The following is a 27,233-nucleotide window of genomic DNA, read 5'->3' on the forward strand; positions in this document are numbered from 1 at the left end:
GGAGGAGGAGGAAGGGGGAAGATGAAGGGTGGGCCGGGTGATGGGTGAGGGGGTGGATGATGGACAGGGCAATCGACACCCCTATCAACTCAATACGCGGTCGAAACGACGGGGCAGTTACAGCAGTGTGTTTCAACACACATATCTGAGATGAGGTGACGGCATAAATATCTTTCCTGTCATTGAATTAGCTTGGTAAATATTTTTTTTCTGGTTGTTGTTAAAATAAAATAGCTTCTCTGCAACACCCCCCTGCTATTTTTTTCATGTTGCATGTTTGATGTTGAGGTTATAAAGGACCGTGGGTGCTTTTAATAAAGTTTAATACGCTGCTGCTTCGATATTAAAAGGTGCCAGGTATAATTGTTTTTTGGTGTGCCAATCCCGTGGGAGTTTGCGCAGTTTCGATAGTGGCATGCTGCTCTCTTGATTTAGTTCTTGTGTAATTGAATCAGTATTGGTGTTATTTAGCGGTGATTATCCATTTATCTGTCCGTTTCCCCAACTTTAATCATTTGGCCTTTGCGCACATTAAAGCGCTGTGCCGTAAGATAAAGTCTAATCTGCTCACCGCGATGAGCGGCACGCTTTCAGCCATCTGACGCCCACGGACATGAGCCACGAGCTCTGGGGAGAAAGTGGGAATCTCCAGCTCATGTACAGTAAGGAATGTGTAAGTGTCCGCTGCTTTCTGTTCCCTTATTTTTTCAAGTGCGTTTGGCGCTGAGACCTAAGTGACTTAACAGAAACAAATGAAGATAGTTGGAATACCTCATGGCAAATTTCTCCTGGCCCTTCTGCAGACATCTGTGCCCCCCTCCCGCGCAGTTTCCCTTTGGCTTGTCTCGAAGCCATGCCTGCTTGAGCGATTCCACTTAAAATCACATGTATTTTAAAATAAAAATTATTCATTTGTGGATGTGTTGGGGGCTATTTAACATAAAGTCTTTAAAAAAATTCACCACATCAACAACAAGTAAATTTTATTAGGGACTATTTAGCCCTGGGAAATATCCCCATCAAACACAAGTAGCGGTTAACAGTCCAGTTCCTCACTGTGGTCCCTACAGAGGGGAGCCCAAAACAAACTGGTCAGGTTTACATTACAATCGTGCTGCTTGGTTTATACCACAGGGTTCAGGAAAGGTCAGGCTTTGTCAGAATGTTACCAAGCTTTCTGTATTCACAGTTCACCTGGTAGTTTGTGTCTCATTTTGCTCTTCTTTCCTACACACCCCACTGATGCACAGCAGCATTGTGCACTCCGCTGTATATTATGTACCTCCTCCTATACCACAAATCGACTGCAAGGGCCATTAATATTACCACCTCCATATTAAATCGTTGCGCAAAATGTGCTAAATCTATATGGCTTCGCTGGTAGATGTGTTTTCGCCTCTACGCACCATTTCAAACTCCTCCGTGGATTACTTTGTCCACACATAGGCTAGAAAATGCATTAATATTGATAGCTCTATTAAACCGTTACATTAAAAAAGCGCCAGTTTCATTCATTCCGTGCCAAAGGCGCAGGCAAGGTGTTATTTTTTTATACATGTGTCACATTACATGGCCTTTAGGAGCCACTTCCACCCGAGTGTGAGGATTTACGCGGCTTCCCCCATCGCAACTGCCCAACCCTCTTTCACCTCAGCAATGGGACTCAATGATGGGCTATTTGCTCTTCGTGATAGGGTGATAAGCGACTCTTTTCTTCTGCGCTGCAAAGTGATTAATTAAGCAGACGGGATGGCAAATCGTCTACATAAAAAAACCCGCAGTGTACAGCCCCCCCTAGCATACTGACAGCGGGTTTTGTGTATTGGAGGTGTCCTGCGCTTAAAAATCAGTCTGGCACCTCAGTTTCATAGTACTTAAAAATATAGCACGACATTTCTCTGGGGTCTCGCCGTCATTCTTTTCGACCATCAACCAAAAGATCGCAAATACACATTTAAGTTTCAAGGTGTCCGCTCTGCTCTGAGCGGAACTTTTGTTTTGATGGTTTGTAAGGCTGGCGCGGGGAACGCTGATCGAATAGTTTAATCCTTCGGTGAGTTAAATCAGTCCTCACCTGCAGTATTTTATTTTATTTTCATCAGGGGAAAATCGTCATATTTCCTAACTAAAATCGGACTTTTAGGTTCAGAAATAAAAGCAAATGATTAAATAAAGTCATAATTCGTGTATGTTCTATCAAGAGACACATTTGGAAAAAATAAACCTGAGCATGTTTATAATGACTTATTTATGACCTGTTGCTGATAACTCGCAAAGATTCGATCGCATTGTAAATCTTTTTTTAACGAGTGTATCTTGGCCTCAGATCCTTGGATTCCCCTCCACTGCAGGGTCGTATAATGGTCATTATTCGGTATTGATTACAGATTGTTTCCTGGATAAAAAACAATGGTCTTGGATTGATCACTGTCCCTCATTAATCTTTAAGGCAGGAGATGAGCGGACTGGAAAGGAGAGGCTAAAAAGTCTTAAATCATCTCTAATTTCCCACGAAAGATTACAGCCCAGAAAAAATCGATTAACCGTGGATATGGATGCTGGCAGCTCTGTGCGGTTATGATCAGGATATAATTAAAAGCAGACACGGTGCTCTCTCTCTCTTTTATTAAGATTCCCGCACCGCTGTCCGGGGAGCTTTCTCAGAAGAGTGCGCAATAACCTGATATGAAACACTGCTGGCACGGAACGGCCGTGGATGTTTTTTACGTGACACCATTACGAGGACATTATTAAAAGTTCTCAGCGAGCCTGCAGCGCGCGCCTGGGTTTGCGAGGGAGGGTGGTCAAGGGTGGGTATCGGCTGTCAATCACGCATAATAAAGGTTTACCCATGAATACACTCATGGATACTTTCCTCTGTGACGGAGAGCAAATCGCTGTGTATTTGTTCTCTTTTTCACGCCAGACGACCACAGCTTCATCCTACCCCCACCTCCACATCCAGACTCAGAGCGCTCACTCACGGGGAGGGGGGGGGGGGGGTCATCCTGTTTACTGCTCGGAGTGAGCGAAGGTGTGATATCAGTCAGCCCTGGATGCCCCGCTCATGCACCCCCCTTTCAGTCACCACCTGTTCCCAGACTCGATGTGCCTCCACGCGCTCACATTGAGAGGCGTCGGTTTCAGAATTATTCTGTTTAGAGTCGTACACTCTGCGTGACCTTCCCTTTTTTGCCGCCATGCATCTCAAGACCCCAATTATTTCTGACTCATGTTTAGATACACGGCCCCGGTTGTAATTGCGCGTTTCCCTTTTGGAATCCAGCGTCGTTTTAGGTTTCTATCAAGGGCAGACATCTGAAAAAGAGGTAGCTTACTTCGAGGTGCTGGAAACCGCCATCAGCGTCATCAATAACGTCATCTATCTATCTATCTATCTATCTATCTATCTATCTATCTATCTATCTATCTATCTATCTATCTATCTATCTATCTATCTATCTATCTATCTATCGTGTTTTTAAAAATGTGCTCTGAATATGGTAAATTAAGACGCACACCATGTTTTCGCCCCTGCCACTGTTATGTTGTTGCTGATAATAATAAGAGGCTGTAAAGCTAATTGTGTACTGATGCCGGTAGCGGAAAAGGGGAGGGAGGTGGCGGGCGAGTGGGGAGTCAAATGGGCCTTTGCTCAGTCAGTATGTGAATGTGCAAATGGAAGAAGACGTCTTGCAGAGTGGGTGTTTATTCATACAAACTGAATCAATTTGCAGACACAGTCGAAACTGAGGAGAAAGGAGCGCTGCTCCTGTCTTCTCACCGTCTCCTATTGTGGATCGGGGAGGAGGCGTGACCATAATTACTGCAGGCAATTAGCGAGCATAGGCTATGTCCAAATGCAGTGGAGGTGAGTGTGTGTGTGGGGAGGCTGCTCGGTTTGTTTTGACACCTCCGGGAGAAGACCTGTGTAGTTACAGGGGACGTTACCAGCGTTTAGTTTATCACCAGGAGAATGTAGTTTGTGCGTGTGTGGAGTAACAGATGATTATTAGTGGAGAGTCTACAAAGTTATGCTGAAATTATAAAAAGCTCTTCCTATTTCCAGCCAGCAAAATCCCCGACACTGACCTGTGCACGGAGGTGATTAGGATGTGATTTTCAGTGATCAAAATACTTATCAGTGAGTAATTGTACTAAAATGTAGGTACAATAGAACGATGAGCTAAGACTTAAAGGAAACAACAACGATTCCTTTTTATTGTAAGCAGTGGTCATTCGGGGCTAATTCCGAATAAGAATGCTTTGTTAATTCCAGAGTGAAATCAATGAGAAATACTTTAGAAGATATTGAAAACAAATTATACTCTAAGTATTTATGCAATAAGCAAATTTACACAGTGTTTAGGTTAGCGTTTAGGTTGTCTGTCTGCAATAGCACTGAGCTTTATACATACATAGAAGTAACTTAAACATGACCTGCAAAGACTCAATTAGAAGTATAGGTCTGAATTTAATTACTCGGGTATTCAAGACATGATATGGTTGTGTTTGTCAGTCAGCACAAACTCTATTCAAGAGACTTAATTTGCTTAAAATCTGCTACTATTTCAACCCAGTATTGCAGAGACCTGACAAAGCTGGCAAGCTAAACTCAGCAGAATTCAGTTCAATTCAATTTTATTTCCAGAGTGCCAAATCACAACAGCTGTCACCTCAGGGTCCTTCATTCTGTAAGGCAAAATCCTAAAATGATAAAGAGAAAACCCCAACAATCAGATGACCCACCCATGAGCAAGCACTTGACAACAGTGGAAAGGAAAAACAGGAAGAAAACGCCAACAGAATCAGGCTGAGGGAGTGGAGTCCATCTGCTGGTTGGGGGTAGATGGCATAGTATTGTTAAAGAAAGATTTAATAATTATATGTAGTGCGGTACTTTAAAGTCTGGGTATTTCAATAGTTAGTATGTTTCTTCTTAGGTTATTTTCCTGTGTTATATGCATTAGTCTGTCATGTTTTTCAAAATATCACTCTGCAGAGTAAAGGTGTATAGATAGATCCACAGACTCTGAAAGATCAGGTCAAGAATAAAGATAATGGCAGCTAGGTGCACTTTTGGGGGGCCTCTTTGAACAAGAAGACCATTCAAAGTAGCTACTTCACATGAAGCAAAAGACAAAAAGTGAACAAACACAAAATAACCAAAAGAAAATATAAATAAGTATAAAACATAATGAGATCGTAGAATAGAGAAGACGTGTTTGATTTAATAGGTGAATAAAAAAATCAACTGAAAGCATGCAACTGAAATGCTCAATTATAATTATCTCAAGCACTTGCAGTACTTGAGCAAAAGGGGGGAAAAGAAAGTCCAGCATCTTGCTGTGCAGTTCATGTTCAGAGAGCCAGAATGCGACAGACGTTGCCAAATGTGCACACATGGCACGACACGTTATCCATCCTTCCTGGCAGACTCCCTTCCCGCCCTCCACGCTCAGATTCCCTTTGAAATCTGCATCACTCCGGTCTCATTTCTGTTTACAAGGCTCAAATTGCTTCCACACACTTTATTTGTAAAAGTCGATAGATGTGCAGAGGGGAGAGAGAAGGAGAGAGCGAGCTGTGCCAAAAGCGGTCACGGCACATGCATTTTTTACTCACGCGGTAAATACCTCCACCGTTAAACATCAACACGCAGTCATCCTGATGAGTGGTCCGAGAGGCGACAGTCTAACAAGCTTCTCCTGACTCATCAGTTATTACCGAGTCTGACCCGCCGCTTAACTGATTTCGTGCTTGCATGAAATGAATGATGCTCAATGGAAAGTTGGCCCGAGTTCCACTGCTTCTCCTCCTCCTCTTCAAAAGTGCCCCTGAAGAACTTCTGCTGGTTGATGCTTGTTTTAATTGCAAGGATTTTTCTTTTTCAATGACATTCACTGTTTGGGTGGTCTGACTGAACATTGGAAGACAATGGAATAGGAAAGAAAAGGCAAACAATCGCTGAAGACAGGCAGGGAGGAGAGGATGGTACAGGAGGGAGTTGCGCAAAAGGCTTTATTGCTTAGTCACAAGTCAAGTGGTCAAGAATGAATGTGAATATCAGCCGAGCCAAGAATAAATAGTCCTCGGCACCAGTGGTTCTTCTAGCGGGGCTTGGAGCCCTGAAGATTGAGGAGAAAATGAAGGAAAGTTTATGCTTTCATTATTTTCTTTGCCAGAGAATCACAAAATGAATCTTTCCCAAACTTACAAGTCCAGAAGTGTTTGGAACAAAAAAAATAAACAAAAAAGAAAAAACGAAAAAAGGGAGGTGCAAAGAAAGGAATAAAAACATAAAAAAAACCCAAAACAAAATATTACAGATTTGACAAATAAAATGGCAAAAACAGTGCCACTTTCATTGTATACTATGCAAAATATAGTATGTTATTAGTGTGGTGAGGCCATTAGTGAAACCAAGTGGAGCCAGAGACCTAACAAAGCATGAAATGTCCAAAAAACACAACTTTAAGTTTTTTTGTTGTTTTTTTTAATCTGCAGATTAAAATGAATTTAAACACCAATAACAAAGAAATGAGCAAATAGCTGTTTCTGTTCAAAGAATGAACACTGTTATGGCTCAGAATGGTTTCACACTGACGTATGTAACATGGCCAGCTAGTATCATCGTTTAGCCTTCCCTCTTTCTTAAGTATTTTAAGCTGTTTTTAAACTGTTCTTATAATACTTTTCTGCAGCACAGGCTTGGGTCTTGTTGGATGCAGATTCACAGATTGTTACTAATATTTTTGCTTTATTCTTGTGTCAAGTCAGATACTTTCTGGCCTGGCAGAGGTAGGAAGTGAAAGATTTCAAAGAGTATGAAAAAAAAGTGTGAGATTTGTCTAAAGACCCAGAACAATTGTCAGGACACAATGACTTGGCCAAGTCAAGAATTGTAGATTTAAAGAAAACAATTACTGGAACCCTGCAAAGGAATGGATCGTGACGATTAAGACCAAAAAAAAAATTCTACTTCTACAGAAAAGATTAAATGAAACTAGAGATCTTTGGCCACAGAAACACTGCTTAAAAAGATCTGAGACATACAACCCAAAGAACAGTGTGCCCCACAGTGAAGCATGGTGGTGGGAGTATGCTGCAGTATGTCCAGAAGTGGGAATCACACTAAGGTGGATGAATCATGAATATATAAAAGGATATGTGAAGATTTCAGGAGAAAACCTAAAGCACTCAGCAACGAAACTGGGTCTAGGTCACTGGGCACAAATCAGGATTGTCCAACATGTGTTGAGGTCTCCCAGATAACTTCTAAACCAGCTAAAGATACTAAGGACAGATTCAAATGAATAATTTTTATTTTTGAATGTAGTTTTTCCATTCTGGAGAAGGATTTGTCTGCAAATAGGGAGGAAAAAATAAAATGAGCCACCAAGTTGGTCATATATCCAGTAAGAAGCCTTTGTCCAATCAGATGTCTAGAAATGCTGATCAAGTGTCCAAATATGCTCCTATCAAGACAACACACTTCTTTAGGGATTTGCTAGAGATATGAAACCTCAGTGAAATTTTAATAACCAGATTATGAGTTCAATTTCAGTCCCCTGTCAACAGTTTTCAGACATATCTGAAAATTATGGTGTATGAGGTCAAACGCTGGTTTCTTTATTTGTTTTTGCTGTTGTTGCAGTAATACAAGTGGTCACTGAAAGAAGCTAGAACGAGTAGGAGATAAAAACTGCATGGGTAAAATCAAGAAAGAAATACAATAAAAATGCTTCAAAAGTGTGCAAACGTCTTGATGCATGCTCAATCATCCAGGTAAGTAAATCTCCAAAAGTTGATTCTGTTCCAGATGAACAGAATCAACTTTTGGAAAAGCGTGCAAAGTTTCCTCAAAATAAGGTTTAAAAAGTGTTTGTCCCATGCCTTACAGTAAAATAATTGTGAATCTTGATGACATTACCTTGGGACCCAATCACGCTATGAGGAATCTTGGAGTCGTTTTTGACCAGCATACGTACTTCAATGCTCATATTAAACAAATCTGTAGGACTGTTTTCTTCCATTTGCACAATATCTCTAAAATTAAACATATCCTGTCTCAGAGTTATGCCAAAAAAACTAGCCCATGCATTTATTGCTTCTAAGCTGTATTCTTGTAATTCATTATCCCCAGGATGTAGGGGAGACCGGGGATAGTTGTAATGTGGGTCAGTTGTAACACTTCCAATATCTCCAATCGGTGCTAAGTTTCAAATGATGTGACTCATCCTGTGCATGCCCAATTCAGTTCTGCTATCACATGTGAAAAATCAGCACATTTTGTCAAACACAGACAATTTAACACGAAAAAAGTAATTTGTATGCCAAAAAGTACGTTTTTCTACTTTATTTCAATTTCTAATAGCATTATCTGCTTTGCAGTTAAACTCATCAAACTTAAATTATGTTATTTGTATGTCTATGGGGATATATTCTGTGTAGGTCTTTAGTGCTAATGTTTTAGCCGTTGGCTGTAATGTTAGCTAGTTCATAGCTATAGGAGTCTGGGTCAGTTGTAACAGCAACAGTCTGGGTTAGTTGTAACAATAATGCAGATGTTACAACTTACCACACTATTACTTTAACTCATATTAAGCAAGTTGGGGCAACGACATCAGCAGAGAGGTTCACTGGTCGCTTTTGTATATGCAGTTAATGCCATTGGCAACACAATTCCTCCACTGTTTGTGTTCCCACACATACATTATGCAGACCACTGTGTCAGAGATGGACCAGTAGGAAGTATTGGTAGTGGAAATAAATCCGGATGGGTGCAAGAAACAGATTTCCTCATCTTTCTGAAGCACTTTGCAAACCACACCAAGGTAAGCCATGATAAAAAGTAATGGAATTGCGATGCTGGTGAACAACTACATTTTTTCAGTTTCATTGTTATGTTCAAAATTGGTGCAAGAGTTGTAGGTTATAATGCCCACTGAGCCAATGAGGCCAAACTCAAGGAAGACCAACCAAAATTAATGAAATATTCAGTTGCAGAAAATCCCATAATTTGTCTTTTTTGGGGGGTTGGAATATGTTCAAAAGCTAGATTTCTGCATTCTGTCACACACACACACATAGTTACATAAATGGCTCTAAGTGCATTCATGTATTGAATAAACAAAGATTACATGTTAATGTTTTGTCAGTACCCTTATTTCATTGTGTTACATTTCACCCCAGGATATGTTACAACTAACCCAGACTATGGGGTTAATAGTAACATTTCACTCTTTGTGTTTGAGACCATACCATGCAATGGGTAATTGTGCTGCAGAGAAAATAGCTGCACTATTTAATAGCCGAGACATGTAAATACTTTGCATTACATTTTGAATCCACTACCTTAAAAGAGCTCCAATTTACAGACAGAAATGTCAAAAATGTTACAACTATCCCCGGTCTCCCCTACTAAAAAATCCTTGATTGCTGATGTTTTCTCTGTATTATTGTGGGATCTTTACCTTACAATATGAAGCGCCTTGAGGTGACAGCTGTTGTGATTTGGCGCTATGTAAATCAAACTAAACTGAATTGAATCTTTACTGTGCACATGTATCAGCGGAGAGGCGAGACAGATGCCATCTGTGCTATTTCTACAATAAATTTGTCTTCCAAATTTATGTGTGTGCCACATCTGTCTTATAATATCTCAGACAGCTTAACATGCACATCCAGATATTTGCAAACAAAATAACTGTGATTTCAGCGACTGCACAACACAAATAGAAACCACTTTATTGTGAACGCTGAGCCGGCACAGCACATATAGTAGTCATTAGACCTGTGAATGCAGTAATTGTGTAATTAATATAAAGTATTTTATAGCTAGGCTTTTAGTTCAAAAGACGTTCCAGTAAAGTTTGGTTTTCATTAAAAAAAATGCAGTAAACATTCCTCAGTGTGTGCTCTGTGTGAGAAGACTTTATGCATTTGTCTTAAAGTCTTGTCAGGTTTTAATGAAGATTTGACACTGTAATTACATAGTGTTGAATAAAGATTGTTTTCATTTAATTGATTTCCCTGTTTGATTCTTCCTAAAGTTCAATGAGTAAATTGGCAATGTAAAAAAGTATGCCATTCTATTAATATACTGTGGTTTCACTGTGTACACACTTTGCTGCCTTAAAAATATGGTCTGAGCCATTTGATCCATTAGGATTTCTTGGAAGTGAAAGCAGATGGGAATCACTCTCTGAGCTCATTCCTTTTTGTCCAGTCCATCACCTGCTGTCTTTAATTCATGCATGCTGTTTTGTCTTTTCCCTCTCTGCTCTTTTAAAGTCTTTAGAGGCCCTATGGGTTTCAAAGGGTCAGAAAGGGGCATGCTTACTGTCCTATCAAAGACAGGCTGCAGGATAAGCGTAGTATACCACCTGTCCTTGGTGCTCTGTGTCAACACTGCCGGTGTCGCTGTACTCATGCATCATCATCTCAACCCCCCGCTACTTGTACAGTGTTTCTTCCTATGCACGCAAACACGCAAACACACACACACACACACACACACACACACACACACACACACACACACACACACCTTGAAATCCAAGACTAACTGAGCAAATGCTCCGAGTTAGTGCTTCTGCTCTCACACACACACAAACAAATGTGCGCACTATGAGCACAGGACCCCTACTGTCTGACAACCATCACACAGAGACAAATCAAGGAGTCCTGCTGCTAAAAACCCACCCTTTCCTCACACGTCACATCACAGAGGACTCTTTCTGGCCCAAGACAAATCTGTGGGGGTTGTTTAGCTGAGAAAAAGGTTGTCTCCTGGTGAGAAAGTCAATTGTAGGTCCGGGGGTCACGCAGGGAGTGGAGAGACACTTCCAAAAGTCTGTGAAGATTAAAAATTAGCCTTTCAAATGACAGCTAAAGTTAAAACTACACAGGTCATCTGTGGGAGGTTTTTTTTTATCCTTCCATTGAAGAGAAGGTTTCACAAGCTCTTCTTATTAGGGTTCAGTTTCCTGTCCTGCTTTCCCTGACTGAAAGGTCCCAGGAACCCCCATGTCTGGAAAGGAAGCCAAGGTGGAGCATGATGATCCAAAACTGGACACCAGACCTGAGTCTGAGTCAGAAAGTGCCAGCTTCTCAAACTTCTGGATCACTTTCCTAACCGACTGAAAGGGAACCTCTTGGCGCCACTCACTTCTGCTGTTTCCATGAGGCTCCCTGTAGGTTGAGCTCTTACTAAGAAATACATAAACAGGTGGGGGTAGGCCACAGCGCAGTCTCAGTCTGCCCTGGCCCAGGCCCAGGGCTGGGACCACTCCAGCAGTGCTGAAACGTGTTGGCAGTGTGGTGAGATGCTCCTGGGTTAGAGGGTTGTGGAAGCTTAGGGTCCCTCCTCCAATGTTTAGGAAGACCCCAATGGTTTTGATCTGAGGTGGGATGGTACAAAGTTGCTCACAGTTCCCATCATACACTGCCCAAAAAGTCAAACTGTGCCTCTCAAGCCACCAGCCATTAGAACCATCCACTGAGATCACACCTGAGGGAGACAGAAAAGTTTCAGTTTTCTCTGCACTTTTATGGATTTGGTTATGCATTAAAATGGTCTTTAACAATTCCTGGCTCTGGGATAACACTTTGGCCAACGCTCAAATATCTCAATAGCCATTCAATTGATTTTTACAATATTTTATTTATTTATTCTCCTAAGACGATGCATCTGTTTGACTTTGGTGGCTTTCTTACTTTTCCTCTTGCACCACCATGAGGTTGACATTTGTAGTGTTTATAGACACTATCAGATCATTAGTTCACATTGCTCAATACTTTTATAACGAGTCAGCTTAATTAATGTTATTCCCATCTGTGTGGCTAAGTTAATATAATGTAACTAAAATAAGCTGACAACTGTACAATGATTTAGGGTTGAAGTAAATAGCTTAAGGAATAAATGGTAAATGGACTTGTTCTTATATAGCGCTTTTCTACTCTGTCTGAGCACTCAAAGCGCTTTATACAACTAATTCATTCACCCAATCACACCCATTCACACAAGCACTTTTTTCTGACCTAAGTGCTAAGTAATCTACCATTCATACACATTCACACTCCGATGGATGCATCGGAGAGCAACGCGGGGCTTGCCCAAGGATATTTGGCATGCAGACTGGAGCAGCCTGGGATCGAACCACCGACCTTCTGGTTAGTGGCTGACCTGCTCTGCCACCTGAGCTACAGCCACCCCTATCAAATGCTACTGTAAACTGTAGGCATTTCATTGTGTGTTTGTTATTTTTGCTTAGTGGAAATTGTTGCTCTTATTTGTCTGTGATGTAGTCTGGATGCTGAAGATTTTATATCTTAAGTGGAAAACTTTAATTTTTTTGTGTGGTTTATTTTTTGTTGGGCAACATGGTGGTGTGGTGGTTACCATTGTGTCACAGCAAGAAGGTCCTGGTTGAAATCCACTGGCCACCTGGGATCTCCCAGTGTGGAACTTGTATGTCCTCACTAGGGATGCACCGATACCGGTATCGGGTATCGGCCTCGATACCACATTTTCTAAAGTACTCGTACTCGTTAAAAGTCCCCGATACCGGGGACCGATACCACGGTCTGAGACCTGTCTATGTTTGAGTGGCATGTAAGGGCTTAATCACAGGCGCCGAGTGCCCGCACCCAAGCCCCGAGTGCCCGCCCCCAGGCCCCGGCTGCAGCTCAGAGCTGAGAGAAGGGCAGGCGAGACAAGTCAGCCGTGTGGAACTATTTCAAAGTGAAGAAGACTCGAAAACAAAGACAAACTGCAAATTGTGCTCAGCGAAATTGTCCAGAGGAGGCTCAAAAGGTAGGGCATTTAACACAAGTAATTTAATCAAGCACCAAAATCCCAACACGACAACGAGTACAAAGAGTTTACCCACACTTATTTACCCACGCTTATTAGCACAGAGGAGCATAGCTGATGCTATAGCAGTGGGACGGAAAATAGTTGGGCATTTTAAATGTTCCGCCTTAGCCTACTCCCGCCTCGAGGACATTCAAGGACAGCTCAACCAGCCAATAAAGAGACTGCAGCAGGACGTACAGACGCGCTGGAACAGCACGTATTACATGCTCCAGTCCCTCATTGAGCAAAAGCGAGGGCTGGGCGTGTATGTGTCCGAGCATGAACTCCCTGACTATCTCACCGCTCACCAATGGGCTCTTATGGAGACGACTGTTGCCATCCTCGCCCCCTTTGAGGAACTAACTAAAAAAGTGAGCAGCTACGACACACTAGCCTCTGATGTCATCCCAGCTGTGACTGTGCTAGTGAGACTTCTAAACAGAGAAACAGACGAGTAAATACCTCTCACCCCATGTAGCAGTGTGGAAAGTGAAAGGCTTTTTAGCTCAGTGTCACACATTATAGACTTTTTCTCTCCATTAAGTGAGTCATCTTAGACTTGATGTTAATACCTACCTCAGTTGCACTGACTGCCACAGTTCTATGTTGGTGGATGTTGTTAGTTTATTCAAATATTGTGCACTAAATAGCAAAGATGTTTATTAATGCCCCTTGTGTTGTCCAAAGTGGCAGAGTTTACAATAAACTGAAAACAATATTTGAGTTGCACTGTCACTGTTTAAATTTTTTTTCATAATTATTTATTCTGTAATATGTTGCATACAACATGCTTTTCATTTTAAATAAATGTTCTTAATTCCAAACTAGTCCCTTGTTTTTTGTTTTTTTGTTAAATTATAGGACTAAAGCTGTTACCTGTAAATTTAAATCATGTTTTTATTAAGTACTCGGTATCGGTATCGGCGAGTACTGAAATGCAAGAACTCGTACTCGTTTCCAAAAAAGTGGTATCGGTGCATCCCTAGTCCTCACTGTGCCTGGTTATTTCTGAATACTCGAGCTTCCTCCAACAGTCCAAAGATGTGCATGTTAGACTAACTGGTGATTCTAAATGAGCTGGAGGTGTGAATGGTTGTCTGTCTCTCTGTGTTAGCCCTGTGACAGATTGGGAGCATGTCCAGTGTGTACCCTGCCTCTTACCCTATAATAGCAGGGATAAGCTCCAGCCCTGCCTTAATCTTGGATCGGTTGAATAAAAAAAGATCCATTGATGTTTGTTTAGAAAAACACCAACAAGGAAACCTCAGTTACTCACATCAGTGCCGTTGAATGTGATTTTAACCACTAGAAAGCACCTGATCTGTCACACACACATATATGCACAAACACAAATCCAGATGTCTTGATGCATGTTCAATCATCCAGGTAAGTAAGTCGCAAAAGGTTGATTCTGTTCATCTGGACGTAGCGTTTTCAGTGAGAGAAATGTTTTGTCACTCATCCAGGTGACTGCCTCAGCTGACTGCAGGTTTCCCCAACCTTATAAAGAGTACATTGCACAATGACTGAAATTAGCACCACTGAATGAACAATAGGCTGTGAAGTCAGTTCCTTGATCATTAATATGTACATTCTCATGACCATTTATTAACCACTACTGATCAAAGACCATTGATTATTGATCAAAGACCACTGATGGCTGCAATCACAGCATTTTAAGATGGTGAAAGATGTACCCTTAGGCCCCCTCCTCAATTCAGACATGGTCTTTCCCTTTTCACGTAAACAGCCTCCTTGACTTTGCACTCAAACCAGCGTTCCTCCGTGTCCAGAATGTGCACATCTTCATTATTGAAAGAGTTTCCCCTGGCCTGTAAGTGTAAATAGACAGCAGAGTCATGGCCTGATGAGTTAGTTCTTCTGTGTTGTGCCATCCGCTTTGGCAAAGGTTGTTTAGTTTCCCTGATGTATAAATCCTGGCAATCCTCCTGGCACTTAGCAGTGTACACTATATCACTCTGTGTCTTAGGGTTTAAAAGCCACAGAGACTTGGTGTTTAGAAAAAAATGGGTCTCAACTGTTCCGATACTCCTGACACATGTAGGATCACTACAGGTTTTTGCTTAGGCAGCAGTTGTCCTTCTCTCCTGGATACGCTGGAGCTTTCTTCAGGTGCCTTCCCATCTTGTCCAGCTGGGAAAACCTCAGGGCCTTCTTTATGTGATGTTTTTCGGCTTCCCTGGCCGCTGTGTCTGTGATCCCCACAGACAACCTGGATAGTTAGAAACCCTGGTTTGAGCGGGGAGTCAAGGAGGCCATTGACGTGAAAAGGGAATGACCATTTCTGAATCCTGGCCCTGGATAAGTGGAAGAAGAGGGATGGATGGAAGGATTTAATGGTAACAGATAGTATAGCCCTTAGGAGACTTCCAGGATGCCTCTGAGGGGAGGTATTTTGGGCATGTCCTATTGGGACGAGGTCTTGAGGTAGACCCACTGGAGAGATTATATCTCTCAGCTGGACATGGTGTTCCCCTGGATTAACTGAGGAGGTGGCTGGGGAGAGGGAGGTCTGAGCTTCTCTGCTTCACCCATGACTGGGCTAAAGGTAAGTGGAAGAAAAAGAATGGATGGATGGATGGAGTAAAGCCCACACTAACCCCTAATCTAAACATCATGGCCATGTTGTGAAACCTCAAGCTGAGTATTGTTTGTCTTGGCCATCTTGATGTTTGGAAAGCAGATGTGTTGAGCAAGGGGTGGATCTGACCGAAGAATGATGGACACCATACATTCTTGCCAGTCACACAGTAAAACATATCCTGTTTTCTTGCCCCTTTTTAACTGGGGAGACCATTATTGACCAAATAAGCTTCATGTTGTATTCCATAAGATTTGAATTTAGTGACTGACAAATAAACTCATTACACTAGAGTTTACTGAGGTCAAACTGAAAAGACAATAAAGGCTGTTTTAATATAAACTTGTGTCTAAAGACACTTCTTGTTCTAAATGGAAGACTTGTCCTCTGTTGGCCATTTAAAAGAATGCAGATTTAACGTTTGGCTGTCTTCTCAGTTCTCCATTGTTATCAACCTGCTTGTACAGCACAGAAGAAAAGAGGAGGGAAGCTGTAATGCTACTGATTTAGACACTGTGTGTGTCTTCCTATGTGTGCCATGGATAATTAAGTTGTTGTCATATTTTAGAGGACCAAAGACCTATTGAAGGAAAGAAAGACCACCTGACATCTACTCCTATTTCTGTTATCATAGTGCCAGTCTGACATTCAGGCAGAAGATGGTGAGATGGTTCTCCAAGATGCTTGGAATAAATGTGCTTACAAATTGTGTGCAAATGTAGATTGCAAATGAGGCCTTTCTGGCATGTAAGGTTTTTTTCCTTCTGTTAAACATTATTTTACACTACAATTTTAGTGCCAAAGACATTTGTACACAGTGTTGCATAACCAATTGCCAATTGTCTGTCAATGAACTGAGAAAATGCTGGCATTGTGAGGTATGAAGTGAGTTGATTACATCTCCATGTGTTTGTGTTTGCAGGTGTGTTTGAGTGTATGCAGGTTCATGTGAGCAGAGATCTGAACAAACCCTGTCTTGCTGACTAATAGTGAGGATTTCTGGAAGCATTAAGCATGCTGGCATTAAACCAAGCAAAACAAACTCAAAAGACTTTTTACCGATCTTGTAGATGAAGCTATTACACACTTCCACCTCCCAGTAGTACTGCCCCTGTGCAATTACTACATCAGCACGAATATGATGGAGAGTCCCTGGGTCAGAGGTCATCACTGGCCTTCTGATTTTGCCTTCTGGAGCTGGTACAGGGGGATTCTCTTCGTGGTAGGTGACAGTTAAAGAGGAGTCGGAAAGACGGAGAGATGGTGGGGCAGTTGAAGCATCAAGATGATCCAGAGCAAAATGCAGTCCTAAAATAGGACAGAGCAGAGCAGAGCAAGCACAGTATGTAAACACACACACCTCTCTCTCTATATATATATGTATATATATATATATATATATATATATATATATATATACATGATTACCTACCAAAGACAGAAGCCTCCATTTCCTCCTCCCGTAGATCTACAGCACCATCCACTGGTGTTATCGTGGAACTGGCAACACTGGAATCTGGGTCAAAAGAGGGAAATGTGTAGGTTACCTTATAAGAATCTTTTGGGTTGTTGCTTGAAAGTGAGGTTGCTATACTTACAGTATAAACTGGTCTGACCTGTTACTTTACTGCTGTCCTCCTAAATGTGGCGATGTGTGGTGAGAAACAATGAAATACAGAAGAAAAAAGCCAGAGACATTAGTCATACAGCATAATAATCCATTTATTTATTTGCACAATCAAACTTTCCAAGACTCTCTGACATCTCTCTTATTTAATCCCAGAACCCATCTGAGATTCAGGATGAAGCATTATTTATCAAATAAATATGCCAGAAAAACCAAACACATTTTATTTGCAGCAGAGGTTGTTGGATTGGATTGTTAAGTAATAACATAATGATCCTATTAATAATGACCATAATGACCCAAGTTTTTAAAAAAACTTGCAATGTTTTATTAATGAAAAGGACATCTTGGATAAAATTTCAATATGGATACTGGTCTTAGAATTAAAACCTTTTCATTACAAGAATTTTTGTACTTGTTATTAATCTCTGTCTCTCTTCCACAGCATGTCTTTATCTTGTTTTCCTTCTCTCACCCCAACCGGTCGCAGCAGATGGACACCTCTCCCTGAACCTGGTTCTGCAGGAGGCTTCTTCCTGTTATAAGGGAGTTTTTCCTTCCCACTGTCACCAAAGTGCTTGCTCATAGGAGGTCATTTGATTGTTGCGTTTTTCTCTGTATGTATTATTACATTATTACTACTTATTACTCCTATTATTACATATTATTATTATTATTTGGTGCTATATAAAATTGAATTGAATTCAATTCAATTGAAGAAATTGAAACTGAACAGCAACATATTATTGCTGAAACTTCCCCTTGTCTGAACATTTGTCCATTTTCATTGCCTTTTTAATCATAGTGCCTTAAAAAACCCTATCTGCCCCCTTATTGATTTGGGCTTTTTTTTCTTTTGTATATATGTCACACTTGAATGTCTCAGATCATCAAAAAATATTGTACAAAGGTAACCTGAGTAAATATATAATATAATATATAAGCATTTTTCACTGATAAGTAAATACAAAATCATCATTTATAAACTGCATTTTATGTTTACTCCTGTACAGGAATGCCTCAAACACTGTAGGGGTATAAAATTCTCCTAAATCACAATTAAGTTAGTAATTGTGGCATTAAACCATTAAACCTCACCAGTTAAAACCTGACTGGTCTGTATTCAAAATATAGATCTGTTTATTGCTAGTACATATATATGTAAAATGTTGATGACTCCACCTTTTTTCAAAGATGTTCTCCCTCCTTCTCCAACCTCACCCAATCTGTGCATCTTAGGTGACAGATGACAGGTGGGTAGTCGCTTCTCCTGACTCTTGACTTCAAGCCATTGCTATTAAAGCTTTTTCACATGACTGTAGTAGTTCTAGTTCCCAGTCTGTTGCTCCATCTGATTCATCTTTTCGGTTGTACCTGTTTGTTTTTAAGTAAATATCATGAAATATGTTTTAATTTACTCTGCATCAGTCAAACACTTTAGTCTAACTAGTGTCAATGTTGTTGAATGAATGGATAAGGGGATTGAAAGGGGTTTCATAAAATCAGTCTTGCTGTTTTTATATTTGCCTTCATCAGTGGCACTAGTAATAGTTTAATTACATTTCAAAAAGGTTACCAAAGGGGATTTATTTGACTGTAACATAATACATACAAAATGAACCCATAAGAACCCACGGTGTCACCTTTACACATTGAGGAAAGTTCCTGTTAAATTTTCAACGTTGACTTGCTCGTAGTTTTCCTGACACTGGACCTTTTATGGGACATTGAGTATTTTATTTGGGGTAGTGTTTATTGTCTATGAAACAAAATATCTAATGCCCCATAAAAGGTCCAGTGTAATGTAACAAAGCAATAAACAAAACAACAAAATACAAAAAAAGATTTAAAAATGTGCTTATCACTTCCCACAAATATGATACACAAAAAGGGTTGAAACAGCAGGCAGCACTTAGAATTGGAGATTATGTATCAGAATTTCGGGAGCAGGACCACGCCTCCAAACACGCTCCCTCCGTCTGTCATCTATATAGGTTCCCCTAGTTCTGCAAGCTGATCATTCTTGTTTACGTGCCCCACCCTCCCTCCCTCCCTCCCTCCTTCTTCTCCATTCGTCAACTTCTTCAATTCTATTTAGTACACGGGGATCTGCCAGGCCGGGGAGCCATTGCCAGTCCCCTTCGAGGCCTTCCCCAAACCGCAGCTCAATTCATGTCAAAGCATTCACTTTTACCTACTAAAACACTGTCAAACTTAAAATGAGGACATGGGCCCAGCTAGTGAAATAATAGATTTGAAGAAGTGTGCATGAAGAGGAGAACATGGAACAGCTTTATCAAGTAATAGGCTATAGCTCTGTTAAAGGCACTAACTAAATAATAAATAAATACATAAATTCTACTGTAAAAACATTTCTTTAAAAGAAAAACCCTGTAATTTTAGTAGGCCGAATCTGATCTACACAACTGGCGTCTGATCTTGTCATAGCTATGTAAAGCTTTCAATATGTCACAAATACAACAACAACTAATAACAGTGACGTGAGCAAAGTTGCCAAATCTTAGGTCCAGAAAAGCTTTTGCCGTTTGTATTTGTTAATTTATGTCAACAGATATTTTTTAGAGCCTGAGTAACATTAGCTTGAATACTTTAAACAGAATATGTTTTGACAGTAGTGCCAGTGTGACACTCAGCACTGCATGCTAACACATGCACTTGCTGTTGTGCTTATGGGAGCCTGGCTAGGCTCACAGTTTTCACATCAAGCCCATGCCTGAATGGGTAATTATCTCAACAGGAAAAAAAAGCTACAAGGTATCTTTTGATTTTGAAAACTAAAGCAGTGATATGTGGAGTAGCCAGACTAAGCTAGCTTAGTTAACAAAAAAAGTACATACAATATTATGTAGATGTTTATTGATATTCATTACTTACTTGCTGGCCTTGATGTGCCATAAGAAGGCAAACAGTATAGATGTTAACTTTAGGTACACATTAAATAAGCGGTAACCTGAATTCTAGGCATGCTGGCAAGTGTATTTTGTTTTCTCTTGAAACACTCAGACTTGTTTCCATAGGTTTCAAGTGTTTCTGTGCTAAGCCAAGCAATGCTGTTTTGGCTTTTAGTGTACCTTGGACGTATTAATAATCTTTTAATTTAATTAATCTAAATCTATCTATCGAGAGACACATGTTCGATTACGAGTTTTTGGCTACTAGTGTTGTGCAGGTTTTGGTATTGATCCAGTGCCAAGTAAATACAAGTTCAGTATTGGTGATACTGATAATTTTAACTTATGTAAGGAAGAGTAGTGTGTCAAGATTTATGAATGACTGATGAATCATCATTAGTTTGCCAATTATAAACACATTCTAGGGACCATTAAATACCGGTGAATGTACTTTGTACCATACTTTGTTAATGCAACAAATTCCACCTTTCAGCTTTTTATCAGTTTTTTGAAGACCTGAAATGTAAATTTGTCTGTCTTTGAAACACTTCAAATACATAATGATAAAATAGAAATAAATAAATAAATAAGACAGAATATGTTTCTGTTCATAAATAAATATAATAATTTATATCATTTGTAGAATTTAATCTACAAATGATACAATATAAAGGTAATCAGTCTGTTAAAATGACAACTATGATGACCAATAATGCGTGAGTACAGAGTCAGTCTCTGTGCTGGGGTTCTACAGCTGCCTGAGGGATATCTTTCCTCCTCTTCGTTTCTTTTGCTTTTCCTTCGAGGAAAAAACTTTTTTGTGTGCTCCTTCATATCTTTATATAAGTTAATAATGGTTGAGGGACCAGCAGAAAATTTCCTTCCATCTGCTGCGCTTTCTTACTGCAGCCTACATGTTGCTACTCAGAGCCGCTGAGTCACATGACCGCAGGACAAATAAACACACCAGAACAGGAAAGAGGGTGACAAAACAAAATGTGCAAGCATCGGTCCTCTCGTGCAGAGAACTGGTGATTGCACAGACATCTAGTGCTGTGTGATACTGCAGATTTTGGTACTGATCTGATACCAAGTAAATTCTGAACACATTTTATTTAACACTGCAAAATTATGAGTTTTACTTTCCACAATAATGACACCTTGCAGCTTTTCATGTATTTTGAAACTGGGTTTTCTAGGGACTGAAATGTAAATATGTCTGTCTCTAAAGCACTTAGGGTCAGCTTGCTGTTTAAATGCTCTATATGGTATAAATAAAATAGCCGTGACAGGCAACACAAAAAAAGATCAGACATTTTTGATAGGGCATGTTAGAGCTGTTAGAGGTTTTTTCATAAAAAAAAATAAAGAAAGAACTTTGAAAATCAAATCAAAGTATTGATCCTATCCCTCTAGTATGAATCTTATACCAATTCAGCATTGCTATCAATACAGTTGGATAGATTTTAATTGGATAATTGGTTTTGCTTGACTGGTGTTTCAAAAGCAGTGATGCTGTGAGACTGGTCATTGTGTGTTTCGGGGGTTAAGGGAGTCTCAGCACCAACTGACAGACTCTTCTGGCTTTATCTGTTTGTTTTTTATTAGCGCTGTCACATTACAATTCATAATAATGGTGGTCAACAAAATCCCAACAATATTATTGCAATACAATTGTAAAATCTGGAAAGGTATAATAGCTAATAAGTTTTAAAGATATTAGGTATGGTCTGTACTAACTGCACAAAAGCTTACAAAAACAACAGTTATATAATCAAGTCATGATCTGGGTTATAAATGGTTATTGTCAGTGCAGCATTATCTTACCAACAGTAATAAATCCCTAGCCTACCTAGACCACATTGTGTTTAAGTGGAAATGCCAGAATTTCCCTAAAGGACATCTGACCTGCACATGTGGCGGGTGATCCTCAGGTGAGGCCTCTTTGTTGACATGATTAGATCTCATGCTGGGATGTTTTGGGAGGCAAGATATGGCAGATGACCAGGTCAAGCACGGCAGCTCCACAGGATGCCGACAACAGGGGCACCGCACAGAGCACATGGGTTGACGGCGTAGCCTCGCTCCCTCTCCAGCTGTTACACACTGACCACACATGGTGTGAGAGCATGGCAGGATCAGAGTGATGTCGTAGTCTTGTTTACAAGCTGGACAGTGGGGGAACTGCTGCAAACAATCTGTGTCTTTGTCCTCATCCTCTCCCCTTCTGCATCTTCCCACAGTCAACTCCTTGCTCGTTATTTCAGAAGAACAGTGTTTCATTGCTATTTAGGTGTTCTGTCTAAATGCAATGTCATTGTAGATACACTACATCAAATTTTTGTTTGAAATCCACAACTGTCTGACTGTATGTACACAGCCATCGTCTTCACAAGGCATCAGTCAGTAGAAGCAGCATTCGAAATCCATTCTTCCAAACAAAAGAGACCACGCGTGCAACATCTGTTTATAAAGATGTCCTTTTAGCAAACCACAGAAATGTTCGAATGGGAAGTGGTATCCTCTTGTGGCCTTTCACAAAGTGAAACTGCAGAATAGGAGGAGCCCAGCTGAATAGATGTATTCTTGTTGCGGTGTCCAGTATGCCTCCCAGCTGGTTATGAAGGGGTGAAACAAGTGGAATGACCAAGCAGATAAAATATGGAAAGACAGAGAGACAGACAAAGAGAGAGAGAGGGAGTAGGAGAATATGATTAGTGGGGAGCAGGAAAGAGGAGGCCAGCCTTTTGAAAGGTACTTATTGCCTGGCGTTGCCATGGTTATGGCTCTTCCTGCAGAGACTCACAGCTGCAAGATAATGCACCAAAAAACCCCACTTGTGCATGCAGGCACACACACACACACACACACACACACACACACACACACGTGCACAAAAGCTTGCAAAAACAACAGTGATATAATCAAGTCATGATCTGGGATATTATTTGATATTAAGATTGTGTTATTGTTTTTCAACAATAATTAATGATGACAATGTGTGTGATAAAAACATCTTAGACAAGCATGAACAGACTTCTGTGATCAGTGTGATTATCTGTTTTGGCAAGGTCCCCGGTATTCCTCCTGGGAATTCCTGTGAACCACGATCACATGGTCGCAGTATTGCTTAACATAATACCAGAGAAGTTTGTCACAGCTTGTAATCTCAAAGGGCTCACACAAATGTATGAATTTGTGAATGTAGCATGGGAGAGATAGGATTCAGAAGTGGGTTGGACTAAGGAAATTTTTTTCATATTCAGAGAAGGGTTCGGGGGGCTAGTGACATATGGGTATTTTCTGTCTTTGTGGAGCAGTCAAGATATACAGGAAAGTGGGGACATAGAGAAGGGAAAGGGCTGTAGGTCAGACCCGATCCCAGGCTGTTACGCATCAGGCAAGTGGCACATGTTCCCTCACTCACCCGCTGAGGTAATTGGCGCTCAAGAGGAGTTATTTGATTGCTCCAGTGAGCCAAATTCATACATTTTGAAAATACTACACCATCTGTCCATGGTATCCCAGCTACCATGGGGTGAGAGGCAGGGTAGAGACAGACAACAGACAACAGACAACCATTCACACTCACATTCACGCCTATGCGTGGTATGGTGGTAGAATCCAACTCAGGACCTGCTGATACCAATATATTGCGAAATAGTACCCAAGTTCACGTGTAGACTTGTTGTCATCCCGTGAGACTTTCAGCTATTGTACTTGTCCTTGCTGATATTTCTTTCAACAAACTCCACCTTCTTTCTTAATGACTCACTTTCTCAACTGCTATGTGAAACAGTGAGCCTGGAGTACCTGAAAAGAATGCTCCCAAAGCACAGGTAGCGCACCTGAGGACCTGAAGGTTCAAACCAGATATTCCCTTTAAAAGAACTGTCTAACAATGCCTCATGAAAATAGGGCACATCCATACAAAAACATTGACAAAATATTTAACTACATATATTTAGTTTATTTGAGAAAATACATTTATGTCTTGCTGTCTATTACACTCTACATGTGTGACTGCAGTGACAATTAAATGACCTGAGTAGTGTGCAAAAAATATTTTTGCATTTTGCTCACCATATAGAGATCACTCGGGAGAGGCGAGTAGTGAGTAGCTTTCACTGCTGAATTTTCTTGTCTGTGTTTCCAGTGTAATGGTTTACACAATCATTTAATAAACAAAAGATTCACAGCAGGAGACACAAATCCCTTGGGGTTGTGTAAGGAAAGGCATATGGTGTAAAAAAACCAATCAAAGATGGGGAGTGGAGTTTCTTGTTGTGGTGACCTCGTGTGATTATGGGAGCTGCTGAAAGTAGCTTGCTGTATTTTCCCTTGCAGGAAACATTCAAAGAATGCCACTTGAATGTAAAGTGCATTCATGGGGAAACCTCAGCTTGCTTGCTTGACCCATATAGCATGCATGTCTGTTCTGGAGAAGGTATCCTCCAATGGTTTCATCACTTTTATTTTGGTATCTTTTCTTTCTATGATGGTGATCCAAAACAAACTGGATTCCTCTATGAGCAATGAACATGGCTTGACCATTACTGGATGTGCCATTAGCAGCAGTTGAAACAATGTTGTTGTCACACAAGCCTGTGCTTAGTCTAGCCTAGTGCCTTATGACCCAAAACAGAGCACTATAAGAGCGAAATTAACTACAGTATTTCATTATGAGTTCCATATGTCTGCATCATGGTGTCATAACTGGTTACTATAGTCTGGGTCTATGTGGTGCCTCTCTGGTCTTATTTGCACTGAGGAACCAGAGTCAAATATTAACTTCGGGCTAAGTCAAATACACAGACTTCTTTCTCTAAAAGCTCACAGCTAGGGTTGGGTATCGTTTAGGTTTTATCCGATACCAAACCGGTACTTTTGAAACGGTGCCCTTGCTTAAACGGTGCTCGAACCGGTGCTTAAAGAATGGAGAACACACACTTTGTCCAAAAACCTCCCATATTTAGCTGTTTTTTTGTAAAAAGATAACAATGTTAGCCTTTTCTGCAGCTATAGGGCATATATGGTATCACTCTTGGCTGGAAGCAGTGCTTAAACAATGGAAAAAACCCAGAAACTTTATCCAAAAACCTCTCATGTTTAGCTGTTTTCCACTTTTTCTTTGGTCATTTTAGCCTTTTTGGCCAGGGTGAAGGGAGTATCTGCCATCAAACAAGAAGACAGCCTCATGTAACTACAACGGTGTTTGCTAGTTCACCTTACGTGAATTAATTTCATAACATGGTTAGCCTACTCAACGTAAATTACACACGAACAACATTAAGCAACTCACCCAGAGAAGAACGGCTGCTGCTGCCATCATCATCCGTCATCATTTCTGCTACACTGGCAGGGCTAGGGGCCAGGACTCTAATCTTTGGGTTTTTGGGGGATGTTGCTAACTCCGGGTCCGATAACAGGCACCACACCCACAGTAGATGTGCACGGTGTGAGGTCTAGCAGCAAGCTATCAAATACGGTCCATTTCTCGGCTTTAAAAACCCCCTGCTATGCGTCACCAGGTGTTTCATCAGATTCGAGGTGTTACCTCCTTTGCACGGTATCACCTTAAAACACTTGTTGTAGGCTGCTGAGTTTGCATCTTTTGCTGTGGAGTACAACCAGACTTGGGCATTTTTAATCTGTAGCTCTGCTCTAAAAGAACGTACGTACCTGGGCCCGCCTACTATCCTTGGAAAGGTAAAAGGATTGGCTAGAATTCAAAGTGTGTGACATCTCAGGGAAATAAAGCACCGAAATGTGCACTGCTTTTCGGTCTGGTTACCACCGTTTATGTTACCACCGGTACCCATCCCTACTCACAGCAAGGCCACAAGCCCCTCTCAATACACGCTTTATTGTGGTGAACAAGTGAAAGAGAAAATAGCTGAAAGGAATCTTGATGCCAGTATTTCTGGGACTCTGCTTGAGCTTTGTAGACTGAAAAGAGACTATATGATTAATACGAAATGATTTCTGAACATCTGCCCCAATTTTTATGGCAACAAAAAGAAGAAGAATGGAGGTTGAGGAACCATAGTTAAGGAAACCATGCGTCCAGAAGCGGGTTATGGCGCATAGCAGTAAGTATGCTGCTTGTACTCGCAGAGAAGAGGAGGAGATAAAGCGACAGTGTGACTCATAGTTACTGTCCCGATTCGCGATGTTGAGAACCAAAACAAAATACCAGAGGCCCAGAAGGATGCAATCAAACAGATGAGTTTATTGAACACACGCGTGGGAAGATATACACTGCAAAACATCAGATGTAGATCTCCGCCCAAAAATACATTTCAGATTGCTTTTATAATGTCAGGGTTAACGCCCCTTGTTGCGTTTTACAAGAACATAATTTGTATCTTAAGAACATTATTTGCATCTTTTACAGACAATGATCATTTTTAAGAGCTAAATGCAGACACCGAAGTTCCCCTCTCTAGCATCTTCAGGCCCTGAAGGTCCCCATGGACTTGTCCTCCTCTTTGGCCCATCTTCTGTCACCTGTTACTAAGCAAGCTCAAATGTAACAAGAAGCTGAATACATTCAGGCCTTCACTCAAGCCTGTTTCTAGATTATATGTATTATATGTATTTTGTAGGCATGTATGCAGTTTTAACCTTCTCTAGCTCTAAGTCACTTACACCATGGATTGTCCGGACATTGCGCCGAACGAGGCTTACAACCTTTAATTAATTGACCGAGCTTCAACTCTTTAATAAGCACAAAATGCAATGTGTATAAAATGGTTATAGCTGCACCTGTAATAAGAATGTTAATGTAATGCCAACAGCTTCAATAAATGCTTTAATGAAATGATGATTAATTTGATTATGACTTAATGCAAAGTTAATTAATGCAATGGTAATAATGATAAGTATGAGTAACAGTAAAATATTTTCCTCATCTCCACATTTGCTCTCTTGACACCGTTTGTTGTGTCACTCCTCGGCCCACTCGGCCACCTCCACGCCCATCAGTGGCATGATAGCCACCGAACTCACCGATTCAGAGTTCACGGCCCTGGTTATTACCTTCTCCAGCAGTCCTCTGGCACAAGGAATGAAACAACAACCACAAGTGACCAAAATTCCCAAGAAACAGGCAACAGAAAGCATTACAGACATAACAAACCCCCTCCATTGTCCAAACACGGATGTCATCCAGCTCTCCAGCAGGTTGTCGATTCCTGAGTGTTCATGCATAGTTTTAGACAGAGTTTT

The 27,233-nt window shown here is 40.8% G+C and overlaps 1 protein-coding gene across 2 annotated transcripts; it reads right to left on the minus strand.

Annotated features, from left to right (window-relative positions):
* Positions 1-3,460: 3,460 nt before the first annotated feature.
* Positions 3,461-22,947, minus strand: LOC146504502 (uncharacterized). 2 transcript variants are annotated; one of them, XM_085130611.1, is made up of 5 exons: positions 21,912-22,947; positions 17,081-17,102; positions 16,897-16,980; positions 16,524-16,772; positions 3,461-11,515 (listed from the first exon to the last, which is right to left on the minus strand). In XM_085130611.1, the coding sequence occupies exons 1-5, from the start codon at positions 22,284-22,286 to the stop codon at positions 10,977-10,979; spliced, it is 1,269 nt and encodes a 422-aa protein (XP_084986737.1). In that variant the 5' UTR covers positions 22,287-22,947; the 3' UTR covers positions 3,461-10,976. The 2 variants fall into 2 exon arrangements, with proteins under 2 accessions (XP_084986737.1, XP_084986736.1); XM_085130610.1 differs by having other exon boundaries at positions 17,063-17,102.
* Positions 22,948-27,233: the final 4,286 nt, after the last annotated feature.

The sequence above is a fragment of the Neolamprologus multifasciatus genome, chromosome 14 (assembly GCF_963576455.1).
Source record: "Neolamprologus multifasciatus chromosome 14, fNeoMul1.2, whole genome shotgun sequence".
NCBI classification, from domain to species: Eukaryota; Metazoa; Chordata; class Actinopteri; order Cichliformes; family Cichlidae; genus Neolamprologus; species Neolamprologus multifasciatus.

What these genes read in the sequence shown, in the direction of transcription:
- LOC146504502 (XM_085130610.1), bottom strand. Translation starts at nt 22,286, where the DNA reads ATGAAACACTGTTCTTCTGAAATAACGAGCAAGGAGTTGACTGTGGGA. An exon ending in ATCACCCGCCACATGTGCAG is followed by an intron (nt 17,103 to 21,911) that starts GTCAGATGTCCT and finishes CGCCACATTTAG; the next exon opens with GAGGACAGCAGTAAAGTAAC. An exon ending in TAGCTTCATCTACAAGATCG is followed by an intron (nt 11,516 to 16,523) that starts GTAAAAAGTCTT and finishes TGTCTCCCTCAG; the next exon opens with GTGTGATCTCAGTGGATGGT.